General features: G+C 49.2%; 1 protein-coding gene across 1 annotated transcript in view; it reads left to right on the top strand.

The window, feature by feature from the left end:
- The first annotated feature begins 918 nt into the window (after nt 1–918).
- Nucleotides 919–18,552, top strand: part of LOC129637672 (mucin-12-like) — a 62,624-nt gene continuing 44,990 nt past the window's right edge. The window contains exons 1-4 of the mRNA XM_055561887.1: nt 919–975; nt 1,285–1,378; nt 9,626–9,674; nt 10,401–10,552. Coding sequence (XP_055417862.1) covers nt 919–975; nt 1,285–1,378; nt 9,626–9,674; nt 10,401–10,552 — 352 coding nt within the window. The remainder of the gene's footprint in view (nt 976–1,284; nt 1,379–9,625; nt 9,675–10,400; nt 10,553–18,552) is intronic.

The following is an 18,552-nucleotide window of genomic DNA, read 5'->3' as shown; positions in this document are numbered from 1 at the left end:
GCCCCTCCACCACTTCTTAACCCTCTCCCCTCTGAAGCTGCTGCCTCTGCTGCTAAGTCGCTTCAGTCATGCCCGACTCTGTGCGACCCCATAGAGAGCAGCCAACCAGGCTCCTCCATCCCTGGGATTCTCCAGGCAAGAATCCTGGAGTGGGTTTCCATTTCCCTCTGAACCCACTTCTTCTTAAGTCCCTCCTCCCCCACACTCCCGCCCTGTGTCTCCCTGTTTCCATACTTTCCCCTTCCTCATCTTTCTACCCTCAATCCTAAATCCCCCCTGCCCCCCACATCTCCATGCCCCACTGCTAAATCCTCCCTCCTCCCCACCCCCTCTCCCTAGGTAGGTACAGATGCCCTCTGCATCTTAGGACCCCCAACTGGGGTTCCCTAGGCCAGGTCCCCCATTCTGAGTCCCCATCCTTCCTGTCACCCCTAAGGGCCCTGGATCCCGGTGGGTGGGGGGTGGCAGGTAGGTTCCCAGGTCCCTGAAGATGAGGAGAAGAGGGGCCCTGAGGTGGGGAAAGCTCCCTCAGCCCCTCCTCCTCATTCCCCTAACTCTTCCTCCTCTCCCTTAGTGCCCCCCACTTCCTACCCCTCCCCCACCTCCCCTCCCCACTCCTCTCCCTGGCTCACCCCCATCTCTGCTGTAACCTGTGAAGCCAGAAGCCCAGCCTCCTTTGCAGGAAGACCTCACCTGGGGACAGGAAGTCTGCAAGTCTCCAGTTCACCCAATTGATCATAATATACCATTGTGGTTTAATATAGCATTTTCAAAGAAACTGCTGTATGTCTTTTTATTTCTAATGGTCTGGTCTCTTCACTCAGTTGAGGAACAAGGATATCAGAGGATATGTCTAGGGGCCTCAGAGTGCTGGTTTCTCCCTGGAAGGAAGGGGTCCATGGCTGGCTCTCTGGGTCCATGACCATCCTCAAAGGGAACATCAAGGTTGGAGGACTCATTTTTCTCAAGGAGCGGGTGGGAGCAGGGGGTGGGAGTCTATTGGGTTTGTTGTCTGTTCCCCCAGACGTTAAGAGTTCAGGGCTGGCTCAAGGAGGTGGGTGACTCTGGCTAGGTCAGCTTCCATTGGTTCTGATGGGTAAGCCTAGCTCCTCCAAAGACCTGGAGACTCCATAAGACCTTGGGGTCAGGGTGAGAGCTGCTAGGGTATTGCCCCAGCATTCTGAGGGGCGAGAGCCAGGGCAGGATGAACTCTGGGGGAGAAGGAAGGTGATGCTGTCTGCAGTTTCCAGGAACCTCACACCTCCACCCCACTCCTACACCCAGAGAACTCTCCAGACGGCAGGAGATGACAGCAGGATACTGCCCTCCTCTGCCAGGCCAGGGCCTGAGGGCATGGGATTCCCAGACCTCGGCTGTGGTCAGAGAAGGTTAGCGTTTTCTGAGCAGTTCACAGGACCCACAGTCCAGCACAGCCCCAGGCCCCAACTCTCTGACCACTAATGCAATACTGCCTAGTTCTTTTGGTTTAGAGAGATATGTGTTCTCTTTCTTTGGTCTAATGCATGGTAATGTTTGTGCTGTTGTATTGGCAGCTGCTAAGGAGATCTATTCTCTGTTTTCAGGACGCAGTATTCATTATATAGATCGATTGGACTTGGCCTATCGTGTTATTTAGGCTCTTGTGATTCTGTCAAACCCTTTCTACATTTCTTTCTTTTTAGATCCATTTGATTTTTCCTGGGCTAAGAGGAATGAATTAGTTTTCTATTGTTCATATGCTTCTGTCTGTTCCTTCTTCTATTTTGTATAAGTATAGCTCTAAAAACATGAATGCTTTGCAAATTGGTACATAGATAACTTTCTTATCATCATTGTGAACTGTACACCCTGCATTAGAACGCAGACCCAAAATGCCATCTGTAGAAGGAAAAAATTGATAAATTGGGCTTTGTTAAAATTAAAAGCTTTGGTCTCTGACAGACACTGTTAAGAGAATGAAATAAACTACAAAATGGGAGAAAATATTCACAGATCATGTATCTGACAAGGGGCTTGTATTCAGAATACGTAAAGCACTCTCAAAATTCAACTGTAAGAAAATACTAAAAAATGAGTAAGACGTGAACATATACTTCACCAAAGAGGATATATAGGTAGTAAGTAAGAATATCACAAGATGTTCAACATCACTAGTCATTAAGGAAGTGCAAATTAAAACCACAATGAAGCACCACTACACGCCTATGCGAATGGTAAAATTAAAAAGCGCTGACAGTTGGTAAAGTGTTAATGGGGATGAGGAGCAAAACGCCTATACATCGCTGCCAAGGCGCAAAATGCTGCAGCCACACTCTGGAGAAGAGCTTGGCAGTTTCTCACCAAGTGTCATCTTAAAAAAAATTCACCATCTAAACGTCGAGAGTTATGTTTTATTCGGTGGGAATTTTTAGAGGACTACAAGCCTGGGAGACAGCATCTCAAGTAACCTGAGAGATGGTTCTTGAGAGAACCTGAGAGAACTTCTCCCAGGAGGTTAAGGGAGGAGCCAGGTTATATAGAAGTTTTGCAACAAAGGGCAGGTAGTCTCAACAACAAAAGATTATTGTTAATTAAAGGAAGCCAGAGATCCCAAGTTAGGGACGTTAGCGCTTTTCTAGGTATGGGAAGATGCAAGAGTCTGGGCTCCCTGGAATCATTCCTCTTATATCCATCTCAGCAATCCAGGGCCAGTAGCCTGTTTCTGTTTTGTTTTACAGCCTGAGCTCCCTTGGGGGTCGCTGGTAGGGATGGCTGCAGTCTGCGATGACTGCTAAGTCTCAGGTAGTTTTCTCCTTTCTGAGTGTCCTTAGGGCTCCAGGTTAGACATTTACAACTGGCCTTCTGTTTGCATTTCATGGGATATGAAGAAGTGAGCTTCAGCCTGGATACTTAAAACTGTTAGAATTTCCTGAGACAAGAGTTAAATGGGCTCCAGTTAAGGCATTTACAATCAGCCTCCTATTTGCCCTCTGAAAAGGAAGTAACAACAGAAATTGGGTAAATAGCTAGCCTTTTTTTCTTGCAAACATCCTAAGGTAATAGTCATGGCAGGGACAATGAGGGGCAAAACTCTGTTTGAGTAAAGGGTTAAGGAATCTCCACTTACCCCCTTTTGGGGACAAGGCTCCTTGGAGGTCAAAAGTCAGGATATCTCCAGGCCATAATGAGTCTTGCTCCTCCCAGAAGCCGTCACTTTGAGACCCATCCTGGCTGAGGGGTAGGTGCCCACCCAGCAGGGTAAATCAGATGTGGAAAAATAAACCAGATAACTAGCCTGAAGGAAGACAAAGATCCAGAAGAACTGACCTACATAAATGACTTAACTGCTTCTTTAGGGCTTCCTTAATAGCTCAGTTGGTAAAGAATCCTCCTGCAATGCAGGAGACCTGGGTTCGATCCCTGGGTTGGGAAGATCCACTGGAGAAGGGATAGGCTACCCACTCGAGTATCCTGGCGTGGAGAATTCCATGGACTGTATAGAGCCCCCAAACTCACAAAGAGTTGCACACAACTGAGCCACTTTTACTTTTCAACCGCCTTTATACAGCGCTCCCCCTCGCTAGCGGGGACACCCGCACCCTTTCTCTCTAGGTGTGCCTCTCTGCCTTTTGTTCCTATTTTAACTGAACAAACTGTTTTTCTATGTGTCTCCCACTTGTTGTGCTATGTCTCAGGTAATGAACTTGGTACCTGCATTTACAGTTTCTGCCTCTGTGATAAATGCATTTTTCATTAGGGGCAAAGGTTCAGGGAAAAACAGCTTCTAGCCTCTGGCCCCTGCTAGTCTGGTGGCTAGGATTCCTGGTTTTCATCCAGGCTGAGAGTGAAAGTGTTAGTAGCTCAGTCGTGTCCGACTCTTTGCGATTCCATGGACCGTAGCCCGCCAGGCTCCTCTGTCTATGGGATTTCCCAGGCAAGAATACTGGAGTGGGCTGCCGTTTCCTTCTTCAGGGGATCCTTCCAACCCAGGGACTGAACCCTGGTCTCCTGCATTGCAAACAGATTCTTTTTTTTTCTTTTTTTAAAATTTTATTTTATTTTTAAATTTTACATAATTGTATTAGTTTTGCCAAATATCAAAATGAATCCACCACAGGTATACATGTGTTCCCCATCCTGAACCCTCCTCCCTCCTCCCTCCCCATACCATCTGTCTGGGTCGTCCCAGTGCACCAGCCCCAAGCATCCAGTATCGTGCATCGAACCTGGACTGGCAACTCATTTCATACATGATATTTTACATGTTTCAATGCCATTCTCCCAAATCTTCCCACCCTCTCCCTCTCCCACAGAGTCCATAAGACTGTTCTATACATCAGTGTCTCTTTTGCTGTCTCGTACACAGGGTTATTGTTACCATCTTTCTAAATTCCATATATATGCGTTAGTATACTGTATTGGTGTTTTTCTTTCTGGCTTACTTCACTCTGTATAATAGGCTCCAGTTTCATCCACCTCATTAGAACTGATTCAAATGTATTCTTTTTAATGGCTGAGTAATACTCCATTGTGTATATGTACCACAGCTTTCTTATCCATTCATCTGCTGATGGACATCTAGGTTGCTTCCATGTCCTGGCTATTATAAACAGCGCTGCGATGAACATTGGGGTACACGTGTCTCTTTCCCTTCTGGTTTCCTCAGTGTGTATGCCCAGCAGCGGGATTGCTGGATCATAAGGCAGGTCTATTTCCAGTTTTTTAAGGAATCTCCACACTGTTCTCCATAGTGGCTGTACTAGTTTGCATTCCCACCAACAGTGTAAGAGGGTTTCCTTTTCTCCACACCCTCTCCAGCATTAATTACTTGTAGACTTTTGGATCGCAGCCATTCTGACTGGTGTGAAATGGTACCTCATAGTGGTTTTGATTTGCATTTCTCTGATAATGAGTGATGTTGAGCATCTTTTCATGTGTTTGTTAGCCATCTGTATGTCTTCTTTGGAGAAATGTCTATTTAGTTCTTTGGCCCATTTTTTGATTGGGTCATTTATTTTTCTGGAGTTGAGCTGTAGGAGTTGCTTGTATATTCTCGAGATTAGTTGTTCGTCAGTTGCTTCATTTGCTATTATCTTCTCCCATTCTGAAGGCTGTCTTTTCACCTTGCTAATAGTTTCCTTTGATGTGCAGAAGCTTTTAAGGTTAATTAGGTCCTATTTGTTTATTTTTGCTTTTATTTCCAATATTCTGGGAGGTGGGTCATAGAGGATCCTGCTGTGATGTATGTCAGAGAGTGTTTTGCCTATGTTCTCCTCTAGGTGTTTTATAGTTTCTGGTCTTACGTTGAGATCTTTAATCCATTTTGAGTTTATTTTTGTGTATGGTGTTAGAAAGTGTTCGAGTTTCATTCTTTTACAAGTGGTTGACCAGATTTCCCAGCACCACTTGTTATGCAAACAGATTCTTTACCATCTGAGCCCCTGGGGAAGCCCTACCCAGGTTCAGTTCCTGGGCAGGGAATTGATCTTGCTTCAGGCCACCACTCACTGCTGCCCCACCAAGATCAATATGGCAGGAAATATTCCATTTCTCACAAGTAAATTAAATATGCACTAACCATATAACCCCCATCAATCCATCTCCTGGGTGTTTGCACTAGAGAAGTGAAATCTTCAGTTCTCAAAGAAATGCCACACACTGGAAACAATTCAAATGTCCATCCAGTGGTGAATGAATGAACTGTGGTATATCCATATTGTAGACTACAACAGCGATAAAATGAGAGATCTAATATTGACACAGCTTTCCAGGTGCTCAGTGGTAAAAACTCTGCCCGCCAAGCAAGAGATGAGGGTTCAATCCCTGGGTCAGGAAGATCCCCTGGAGAAGGAAATGGCAATCCACTCCAGTATTCTTGCCTGGGAAATTCCATGGACAGAGGAGCCTGGCAGGCTACAGTCCATGGGATCACAAAGAGTCGGACTTGATTAGTGATTAAACAACGAAATTTTAATATAAGAATTATAACCAGGATACACTTCAGTCCTTGGATTTTTTTCCTCTTTTCCTTTGTACTGCAACTATATCTGTGATCAACACACTGGATCTTTGCTCCTTTCAAAATATTGTGCTCTAAGCATATTCAAGAGCAGAGACATTACTTTGCCAACAAAGGTCCATCTAGTCAAGGCTACGGTTTTTCCAGTGGTCATGTATGGATGTGAGAGTTGGACTGTGAAGAAGGCTGAGCACCGAAGAATTGATGCTTTTGAACTGTGGTGTTGGAGAAGACTCTTGAGAGTCCCTTGGACTGCAAGGAGATCCAACCAGTCCATTCTGAAGGAGATCAGCCCTGGGATTTCTTTGGAAGGAATGATGCTAAAGCTGAAACTCCAGTACTTTGGCCACCTCATGTGGAGAGTTGACTCATTGGAAAAGACTCTGATGCTGGGAGGGATTGGGGGCAGGAGGAGAAGGGGACAACAGAGGATTAGATGGTTGGATGGCATCACTGACTCAATGGACGTGAGTCTGGGTGAACTCCGGGAGTTGGTGATGGACAGGGAGGCCTGGGGTGCTGCGATTCATGGGGTTGCAAAGAGTCGGACACGACTGAGCGACTGAACTGAACTGAACTGAACTGCTCACACTCAGATTGCCAAAACTGTTAGCCTTGGATGCCCTGGCAGATATTCCAGAGAAAAATAATAAAAATTTATAAAAAGAAATGAAAGAATAAAAGAAGAAGAAGAAATCAATTAATATTATGACCGTTGCTTTCTTGTTTGCGTTTGTCTAGGAAACGTTTGGCCATCAAAAGTTTCTGAATCTAAAAAACAATGGTGTATGTATATGTGTAACTGAATCCCTTTGCTGTACACCTGACACTACACAGCATTGTAAATTGACTATACTCCAATCAAATTAAAGTACTTTTTAAAAAGTTTCTGAATCACTTTGTCTGAGATGTTTCTTTGGTATACAATAGAGTTGAATCTTCCTTTGTGTGCCAATATTAAAGTCTTTTAAAAAAGTGTGTGGGGTGTGGAGAAAAGGGAACCCTCTTACACTGTTGGTGGGAATGCAAACTAGTACAGCCACTATGGAGAACAGTGTGGAGATTCCTTAAAAAACTGGAAATAGACCTGCCTTATGATCCAGCAATCCCACTGCTGGGCATACACACTGAGGAAACCAGAAGGGAAAGAGACACGTGTACCCCAGTGTTCATCGCAGCACTGTTTATAATAGCCAGGACATGGAAGCAACCTAGCTGTCCATCAGCAGATGAATGGATAAGAAAGCTGTGGTACATATACACAATGGAGTATTACTCAGCCATTAAAAAGAATACATTTGAATCAGTTCTAATGAGGTGGATGAAACTGGAGCCTATTATACAGAGTGAAGTAAGCCAGAAAGAAAAACACCAATACAGTATACTAACGCATATATATGGAATTTAGAAAGATGGTAACAATAACCCTGTGTACGAGACAGCAAAAGAGACACTGATGTATAGAACAGTCTTATGGACTCTGAGAGAGAGGGAGAGGGTGGGAAGATTTGGGAGAATGGCATTGAAACATGTAAAATATCATGTATGAAACGAGTTGCCAGTCCAGGTTCGATGCACGATACTGGATGCTTGGGGCTGGTGCACTGGGACGACCCAGACAGATGGTATGGGGAGGGAGGAGGGAGGAGGGTTCAGGATGGGGCACACATGTATACCTGTGGCAGATTCATTTTGATATTTGGCAAAACTAATACAATTATGTAAAGTTTAAAAAATAAAATAAAATTAAAAAAAAAAAAGTGTGTGAACATGTAGTCACTCAGTAATGTCTGACTGCGACCCCACGGACTGTAGCCTGCCAGGCAAGAATACAGGAGTGGGTAGCCATTTCCCTTCTTCCTGACCCAGGGATCGAACCTGGGTCTCCTACATTGCAGGTGAATTTTTTACCATCTGAGCCACCAGGGAAGCACCTAATCTAAATTCATTTTCTTTTATTTATGGGACAGCTGTTTTGTTTCCTCGCATTTCCACCCCGCCATGCTTTATAACTTAAAAACACGTTTATTGTTTGGATTCTGCTTTCTTTTCTGTATGTTTCTTCTGACAATTTGGAATATAAGGCAATGTTACTATGGTTACTATTATAGGATATGGAACTTATATGTAATTCTGTTTCTTTAGGATTTAATTCCCCACTATGAGCAATAATGACATCAATATATTGATCTCATTCTTCTGGCCTCCCATCCTTCACTTCCTTTGCTTGTATATATTATATTTTCATTTTCTAATTTTTTAGTTCTTTTAGTATAGTTGATTTACAATGTTGGTTTAGATTCTAGTGTACTGGAAAATGATTCAGTTTTATATATATATATATTCTTTCTCACATTCTCTTTCATTATAGGCTATTACAAGGTAGTGAATATAGCTCCCTGTGCCATACACTAGGCCCGAACTGTTTATCTTATTACCTTTCTTAATATTTACCTTTGTATTGTTAGAGACTTTTGTAAGTTTATTACTCATTAGTTTTAAATGATGTGTATAAATCTCTGGCTGTAAAAGGTAAGGAAGTCATGCCTCCTCTTCCCCTCCCAATTAACAAAACATTATTTCTATGCCGTTTGGTTTTATAATAGAAGCACTGTCTTTTAACCATAGCCCTCACATTGATTTTAGTTTTACTTCATCAATTAGAGAGATTCAGTGATCAGAGTTAGTCGTTTATCCACTCATCTCTTGGCTGACTTTCAGTTGACTGATTTTTTTCTTTAAGTATTTTCAAAAAAGGCTCATGAGAACAGTATTTTCTAATATTTTCCTCACTCCCATCCCCATCCAATATTTACTAGTTTTTAAAAACATTTATTTATTGAGCTGGACTATATAATTCAGCTTTTTAATGTGTACAATTCAGTGGTTTTTAGTATATTCACATAGCTGTGCAACTGTTGAAAGCTTTAATTGCTCAGTCATGGCCAACTCTTTGCAACCCCATGGAATGTAGCTCACCAGGGTCCTCTGTCCATGGGAATTTTCAAGGCAAGAATACTAGAGTGGGTTTCCATTTCCTTCTTCAGGGGATCGTCTCTACCCAGGGACAGAACCCAGGTCTCCTGTACTGCAGGCAGATTCTTTACTGTCTGAGCCACCAGGGAAGCCCCGTGCAACTATTACCCCAGTCAAATACAAAGAAATGCAAAAGCATAGCTACAGCACCACCAGACAGGGTTGCAGGGTGGGGGAGATGCCCCCAATTCAGGAAACTTTCATGCTGACAGAATACACACCTGCTGAGCTTATGGATATAGGTGCTAAATTCTAGCCAAAGACTAGGGAAAGCTAGCAGAGTTAGCAGGCATGGGATCTGAGGAGCAATGGTTTCACTGATCCAAAGGAGGCAGAGACAAAGTACAGAATCAATCAATATCATCTGACAAACACACAAGCTGCTGACAGTGAGGTTCAAGGTCCTCACTTCCTATAGATCAGATTATTCTACCCCGAAGGGAGGCTTGCCCAATAACAGGGACTTTCCTGGGCATGTGGGACCCTGGAAATCTATAGAAGGAGTACAACAAATACATAAAGAGTTGGGAATGGGACAGGCAGCCTATGCCCCTGTCTTCAAAGGCCCTGATTGGGCCACCTTCACTGCAGGAATGAGAGCTAGGATGCTCCCGTCCACCCTCTACCTGGTGTGGGAAGGGTTAGCCATGCTGAGCCCAGTTGTGACTCACGATATTTATGACTTGGGCCACCCTTTGCTGATCTGGGGGAAACTGACAAATCCCAGGAATGGGTGCAGGCTGGGGGAAAGACCAGAGATGGAGAAGCGGCTCAGAAAGCCAAAGGGGCTATCCTAATGGGCTCTAAAGGGTCGGGGAAAATGACCTGGAAGCACATGTGGTTTGACCTCATAGATGCGGGGACCCCACCTGAACAGCTGGACCAACAACATATTGCTGGGTGGGTCAACCTGTGGAAAGTCTTAAAACCCAAACAGCAGCTGAGATCTGCCCCCTCTGCTCCAACCATCCCTCCCCCATGGACTGAGAAGGGAAAGAGTGAGGGTGGAGGGAGTGAAGAACAAGTTTCCATATCGGTACCCCTCCCTGCTGCAGCTGGAAATGAAACTGAGGCCAGGCCCCAGACTCCAAAGTCCAAGGTCTTGGCCAAGTGAGTTCTCTGTCCAGTCTTGCAAGTTCTTGGTGGGGGGCCGGCAGAGGGAAGGGCAATGTCCTAGGAACTACTCTGAGTGGCCCAGGCAGCCCAGGGTTGGAGCTTTTCCCTGCTGACTCCTCCTGGGCTTGTCTTATCTTCTAGGTAGTCCACCCTCCCTGCAGCAACATCAGATCCAGAGAGGGGGTGGGGGGAAAGGGGGAAGGTGGAGCCCTGCAAAGGTGAAGTTATGCTTAGCTACCACGCCCAGCAGGGCAGATAACTTCATCTGGTGCCGCCTCCCCGCTGCAGTCCCCCGTCCTGGTGCTGGCCCTGCTCCCAGCCTCCGCGGCGCCTCCAGACCCATGCAGCTGTTCAGGGTGCTGCGTCTCCTCTGGATGCTCAAGGCCTTCCTGGGGTCCACAGGTGAGGAGGCATGGTGGGGGAGGGCTGCGGAGACTCTCCTGATGTCCCAGGGCAGAGTGTGTGTGTGTTTGCGGGGTGGAGTCGGGTGGGGGGGGCACTCTGAGGTCTAAAGAGCCTGAGGAGGGGTCCCTCAGAGCTCTCTGTGCAGGCAGAACCGAGGCGGGGGAAGGGAGGGAAGCTGGGTCCCAGGGGTGCTGCTCTTTCCCCTGGGACCAAGCAGGTTTGCAGGAGTCCACGTGCATCAGTTGGAGGGGATAACCTCTTTCTGGAAGAGTGCTCTTCCCACCTGGACTCAGTTTTCGGAGCCCCCTAGTCCTGTTGCTCCTGCTCCCCCAGCTCTGATGCTTCCTCCAGCCTGGATTCTCTCTCTCTCTTTGTGCGTGCCTGCTCAGTCGCTTCAGTGTTGTCTGCCTCTTGGTGACCCCATGGACTGTAGCCCGTTAGGCTCCTCTGTCCATGGGATTTCGCAGGCAAGAATACTGGAGTGGGTTGCCATTTCCTTCTCCAGGGGATCTTCCCAGCAGGGATTGAACCCACACCTTCTGCGTCTCCTGCATTGCAGGCAGATTCTTTACCACTGAGTCCCTGGGGAAGCCCCATCCCTCCCTTTACTTCCGTCCATTCACCCCTCCTGAGGGACCTGAATGAGAACCTGAGGTTCCCTGTCTGCCTTGGGAACCCCTCTTTTCTCTGGGGCATCCCAACTTTTGGTCACAGTGGCCCCTCCTCGAGCTCTGCCCCTGATTCTCCCATCCCAACCCAGCCCATGTTTCTGGACACAGATGTCCTGGCAGGGTGGTGGGGAGAGATCCTGATGGCTCCCAAAGGGTGCTTCTGAGACCACCTGGTATGGGGTCTCTCCCTCTCCTTAGGAACCTTGGAATTCCTTTGCACTTCCCTTCCCTCTGCTCCTGCCCCAGGGTCTACTCCTGAGCCCCAATCCTAGACCTTCCCAACACAGAGGTCCCCCCAGTCCACCCTCTCACTCATCTCCAGAGTTGGCTCTTGGTGACAAGGGGTCTGGGCCAGGAATCTTCAGAATGCCCTGCCTTACCTCTGTGACACCCCAGCAAAGCTGAGAAGTGAAATCAGCTCTCAGAGCAAAGACGTGATGAGTCTAGTGGAGGACACTAACCCCGAGAGGGCAGGAGGTCTGGGTGTTTCCTGCTTGTAACTGCTGTGTCTTCTGGTCGTCCTCAGCATTATGAGATCTTTGACCCTCACTCTTAGCACCTACAGGGTGGGGTTCACAATATCTGTAGGGAGGGACTAATTAATCCCTTGGCTTACATGGAATAAATGATAGAAAGTGTATCTGTGTTTATTATCAACACTCAAGGCTGCACCTTAAAGTCTCGAGGACTCATGCCTGCCTGCTGAGGGGGTCTCTTTCTGGAAGTTTCCTTTCTGTCCTGACCCTCAGCAGCATGTGGTCCAGTCTCCTTGCCCCTCAAACTCAATGAAGTCTGAGCTTCAGTCTGTTTTCCCCTTTGGTATTCTCTTTGAGATCGCTGCTCTCTGACCCCTCGTCTCTTGAATTCCATGATGTGTCCCCACCCCCGGTTTGGCTGGGTTCTCTGTCTCTCCCTCTCCAAAGAGGAGAGTCAGCGTAGACAGCAGTGGGTCACAGGGAGAGGGGCAGAGGTGGGCCAGAGGGTGGGGCACAGAACCAGAAGGGACGAAGACTTTGGGCAGCAGGAGAAGGTGGGAGGAGGGAGCAGAGTAAGGGGAACAAGGGTGTGTGAGGAGGAAGGGATGGGAGAGGCGATGGGATGAGGTAGCACGCTGAACCTGCGTGCTCATCACTGCCATCCTGATACTGACCAGGGTTCTTGGGTTTCTCCAATCCATAGAAATTGACAAGAGGCCAGACCAAAATTTCAGGCAAGACTTTGCTGGGGCCTCTGCTGCAGAAGGGGGAAGCGAGAATAAATAGCAGGTTCCCTTGCTTGCTATTAATAACTCCCTGAGGAGGGGGAGGCGAGCTTGCACCTTATGTGGGGTGATGGTACATGTGTGTCCAGGGGATGGGCCAGAGGGGTGGTTTAGGTGTTTTGCCCACCGCATAAGTGGCGTTGTGTGAAGGTGGCACGCACAGTACCCTGCTCTTTGCTCCTGACTCCCTGCTTTGGCTTCTTTGTTCTGGGCTCTTTAAAAATGGCGCTTGAGTTTTTGGTCTCTTTGTGTCTTTTGTCCATAATATTGCCCCAACTGCCAATGCAAGCAGTTATTTTAGTTCCATATAATAGTCCCATATGGGCTTCCCTGGTAGCTCAGACAGTAAAGAATCCACCTGCAAGGTGGGAGACCTGGATATGATCCCTGGGTCAGGAAGATCCCCTGGAGGAGGACATGGCAACCCACTCCAGTATTCCCGCCTGGAGAATCCCATGGACGGAGGAGCCTGGAAGGCTATAGTCCATGGGGTCCACAAAGAGTCAGACCCGACTGAGTGACTAAGCACAGCATAGCACGGTAGTCCCATATACTTTCTCCATATTTTGTTGCCCAGGGAGAGGTGTGTCTAGGTGAAGTCATTGCAGCACTGCACTGAAGGGTCCCCGGTCCCTGTCTGTCTCAATCCCAAGGCTGGAAGACAAGTGGGCAAAGGATTAAGGTTTCCTTCCCATCCCAATTCCCCTTGGTGAGGCTGCCCTGGGGAGCAGACAGATGTTGGCCTTTAGAACCTGGAAGGACCCGGCCCCAAAGTGCTCTGATGGGGGAATAACTGGTGGCACTTCCTACCTTCTGTGACACGTACCTGGAACATGGGGAAGTGAGAAAATATGTGGTGTTAAGGTGATGGGCCGACCTACCACTGAGTTCCTCTGTTCTACCGCCAATACAGGAACTTCAGCCACGGCCACATCCACCTCTAATGAGCTTTGGCACACTGCTCTGAGGAATTCCCCACACTCCAAAGGCACAGCAAAGTGGCCACTGAACACCCCCCAAACTTCTCCCAGTCCTGATGCTAGGGAAAACATACCCAAGACTATCAGCACCTCCCCCCACTCGAAATCCCTGTCTGAAACATTGCTCAAATCACCCATCAATTCCAACCCCCCACCAAGCCCCACGTCCAAGTTTGTCTTCAAGGTTGAAACCACCCCACCTACCATGATCATCTATACGGGCTCGACAGAGTGCACCAATCCAACGAGCCTCATAGTCACCACCACTTACCCCACCACCACCTGCGTGAGCCAGACCCAGGTGTCCTTCCCCAGCTCTCACACCACCACACCTGGGACAGAGACACCACGGACAACCATCACCAGTACTTATCCCATGTCAACAACCAAGAGAGTCACCTCCGCCATGACCAGTCCCCCCACAGTCACCACGGCAGGGAAAACTCCCACAACCACGGCCCCACCCTCCACCACTGTAGCCACTGAAGAAATAGGCGAGACAAGGGACCCAACATCTCATGCTTCTTCCACCAGGAAAACCACCTTTATTACTACGAGTGTTGTTTCTAAAGAATCTGTAACGACAGAGATTACTTCTACTCCCCCAATTACATCATCAGACACACCTACAAATACAGACAATTATCCGACAACCATTACTTCCACTTCAGTGACTACCAATACCTTGACATCACTCATCAGTAAGCCTCAGTCTTCACCTGCTCTGACCACAGAACCAGTCCTAACTACATCCTCAAACACTTCCCCTCTATCCACTTTGATAATAACGACTACCCAGGCTACGTCCACCCCTCCATTTCCCACTACTACTCTGACCACGACCCCAAAAGAAATCACCACTCCCACCTATATTTCAAACCCAGTCACCTCAATTACAGCAACATTGCCAACCACTTCAATTACAGAAATAGACAAGACTGGGACTACAAACATAGTAACACCCACATCAATAGCAACACAAAGAACACCAGGTATCACATCTTCAACCAGCTTCTCCACAGGAAGGAAAACCACGCTAGCCACAACCGAGTCCACATCCAGGAGTACCACTGTCTCACTGACCTCTACCACCAACCTCAGCTCCACACTGACTTTCTCTAGCACCTCACCTACAAGCGGAGACACAAATGTCATTTCATCTTTTGCCACTACCCCAAAAATTGACACAACCTTCAGTGTCGAAGCCACTTCAGCCACCAGGCCGAGTACAACATCCATGTTCATGAGTGTGCACAGCACAGCGACTCCCTTCCTCACTACCAGCATTCCAGCTACATCTCCAGGCACTTCTTCCACGTCTACCAGCACTACCAGGATGGCTCAGGCAACAAGTACCACCTCACCTGCCACAGGCACGAGTGCACGGCACACAACCACAGCAACTCCTCCCAGTGACACCTCCAGCCAGCCTGTCACCACGGAGGTGTCCTCTCCGTCATCAGTCACATCGTCGGTCACTCCCACCAGCACACTCCATTCTCCGGCATCCACCACATCGACTCCCATTGACACCAGTACCTTGACATTGTCCACGACTGCACCTCCCTCCTCTGTCAGTACTGAAGTGTCTACCCCGACACCAGCCACCACTGAGTCCACAGCCACGAGTACCACTGGCTCACTGAGTTCCACAAGTGACCTCAGCTCCACACTTGTGCTCACAAGCACCTCACTCACCACCACAAACAACATGCCATCTTCCCCCACCACCCATAATACAGATACAACCTTCAGTGTGGTCACAAACTCAGTCACTGTGCCTACTGAGACATCCACGTCCGCTACCAGCCACAGCACAGTGACTCCCTTCGTCACGACCACCTTTCCAGATACATCTCTAGGCAGTTCTTCCATGTCTACAAGCACTACCAGGACCACTCAGGCAACGAGTACCACCTCACCTGCCACAGGCACCAGTGCACTGCACACAACCACAGCAACTCCTCCCAGTGACACCTCCAGCCAGCCTGTCACCACGGAGGAGTCCTCTCCGTCATCAGTCACATCGTCGGTCACTCCCACCAGCACACTCCATTCTCCGGCATCCACCACATCGACTCCCATTGACACCAGTACCTTGACATTGTCCACGACTGCACCTCCCTCCTCTGTCAGTACTGAAGTGTCTACCCCGACACCAGCCACCACTGAGTCCACAGCCACGAGTACCACTGGCTCACTGAGCTCCACAAGTGACCTCACCTCCACACTTGCGCTCACAAGCACCTCACTCACCACTACAAACAACATGCCATCTTCCCCCACCACCCATAATGCAGATACAACCTTCAGTGTGGTCACAAACTCAGTCACTGCGCCTACTGAGACATCCACGTCCACTACCAGCCACAGCACAGTGACTCCCCTCTTCACGACCAGCACTCCAGCTACATCTCTAGGCAGTTCTTCCATGTCTACAAGCACTACCAGGACCACTCAGGCAACGAGTACCACCTCACCTGCCACAGGCACCAGTGCACTGCACACAACCACAGCGACTCCTCCCAGTGACACCTCCAGCCAGCCTGTCACCACAGAGGTGTCCTCTCCTCCGTCAGTCACATCCTCTGCCACTCCCACCAGCACACTCTATACTCCCGCATCCACCACCTCAAATCCCATCACCACCAATACTCTGACCTTGTCTACATGGGCGCCTCACTCCTCTTCACCTGCTCCCAGCACTGAGCCCACCTCTCCCTCAAAACCGAACACCAGCCCTCTGCCCACCAAGACAACCACACTGCCTCCCACCCACACCACTGCTGGCACATCGCCTCCCACAAGCACTCCCACTGGGTCCACCACCCAGGTCGCCACTGCCACGGACACCTCATCCACCTCCATCACTACTGTGCCCACTATCTCTACCAAAGAAACCACCCAGGGCTCTAATACTCATTCGGTAACCTCATTCATCCCAACAGCATCACAAACCACCACAGCCCTCACCTCTTCAACCACCTACTCCACCAGGAGCACAGCCACGTCTGCAGTCACTGCATCCCTCCCTGCCACCACCATCGTGCAGACATCCACGACTTCACCTCCCTCCTCTGTCAGTACCGAAACCCCCACCCCGACACCAGCCACCACTGAGTCCACAGCCACGAGTACCACTGGCTCACTGAGCTCCACAAGTGACCTCAGCTCCACACTTGCGCTGTCTAGCCCCTCACTCACCACCTCAAATAACATCCCTTCTTCCCCCGCCATCCATAATACAGATACAACCTTCAGTGTGGTCACAAACTCAGTCACTGCGCCTACTGAGACATCCACATCCGCTACCAGTCACAGCACAGTGACTCCCCTCCTCACGACCACCATTCCAGCTACATCTCTAGGCAGTTCTTCCCTGTCTACAAGCACTACCAGGACCACTCAGGCAACGAGTACCACCTCACCTGCCACAAGCACAAGTGCACTGCACACAACCACAGCAACTCCTCCCAGTGACACCTCCAGCCAGCCTGTCACCACGGAGGAGTCCTCTCCATCATCAGTCACATCATCGGTCACTCCCACCAGCACACTCCATTCTCCGGCATCCACCACATCGACTCCCATTGACACCAGTACCTTGACCTTGTCCACGACTGCACCTCCCTCCTCTGTCAGTACTGAAGTGTCTACCCCGACATCAGCCACCACTGAGTCCACAGCCACGAGTACCACTGGCTCACTGAGCTCCACAAGTGACCTCACCTCCACACTTGCACTCACAAGCACCTCACTCACCACCACAAACAACATGCCATCTTCCCCCACCACCCATAATACAGTTACAACCTTCAGTGTGGTCACAAACTCAGTCACTGCGCCTACTGAGACATCCACGTCCGCTACCAGCCACAGCACAGTGACTCCCTTCGTCACGACCACCTTTCCAGATACATCTCTAGGCAGTTCTTCCATGTCTACAAGCACTACCAGGACCACTCAGGCAACGAGTACCACCTCACCTGCCACAAGCACAAGTGCACTGCACACAACCACAGCAACTCCTCCCAGTGACACCTCCAGCCAGCCTGTCACCACGGAGGAGTCCTCTCCGTCATCAGTCACATCGTTGGTCACTCCCACCAGCACACTCCATTCTCCGGCATCCACCACATCGACTCCCATTGACACCAGTACCTTGACATTGTCCACGACTGCACCTCCCTCCTCTGTCAGTACTGAAGTGTCTACCCCGACACCAGCCACCACTGAGTCCACAGCCACGAGTACCACTGGCTCACTGAGCTCCACAAGTGACCTCACCTCCACACTTGCGCTCACAAGCACCTCACTCACCACTACAAACAACATGCCATCTTCCCCCACCACCCATAATGCAGATACAACCTTCAGTGTGGTCACAAACTCAGTCACTGCGCCTACTGAGACATCCACGTCCACTACCAGCCACAGCACAGTGACTCCCCTCTTCACGACCAGCACTCCAGCTACATCTCTAGGCAGTTCTTCCATGTCTACAAGCACTACCAGGACCACTCAGGCAACGAGTACCACCTCACCTGCCACAGGCACCAGTGCACTGCACACAACCACAGCGACTCCTCCCAGTGACACCTCCAGCCAGCCTGTCACCACAGAGGTGTCCTCTCCTCCGTCAGTCACATCCTCTGCCACTCCCACCAGCACACTCTATACTCCCGCATCCACCACCTCAAATCCCATCACCACCAATACTCTGACCTTGTCTACATGGGCGCCTCACTCCTCTTCACCTGCTCCCAGCACTGAGCCCACCTCTCCCTCAAAACCGAACACCAGCCCTCTGCCCACCAAGACAACCACACTGCCTCCCACCCACACCACTGCTGGCACATCGCCTCCCACAAGCACTCCCACTGGGTCCACCACCCAGGTCGCCACTGCCACGGACACCTCATCCACCTCCATCACTACTGTGCCCACTATCTCTACCAAAGAAACCACCCAGGGCTCTAATACTCATTCGGTAACCTCATTCATCCCAACAGCATCACAAACCACCACAGCCCTCACCTCTTCAACCACCTACTCCACCAGGAGCACAGCCACGTCTGCAGTCAC

Source organism: Bubalus kerabau, chromosome 23, assembly GCF_029407905.1.
Source record: "Bubalus kerabau isolate K-KA32 ecotype Philippines breed swamp buffalo chromosome 23, PCC_UOA_SB_1v2, whole genome shotgun sequence".
Classification (NCBI taxonomy): domain Eukaryota; kingdom Metazoa; phylum Chordata; class Mammalia; order Artiodactyla; family Bovidae; genus Bubalus; species Bubalus kerabau.
This window is presented reverse-complemented; position numbering and strand designations above follow the sequence as displayed.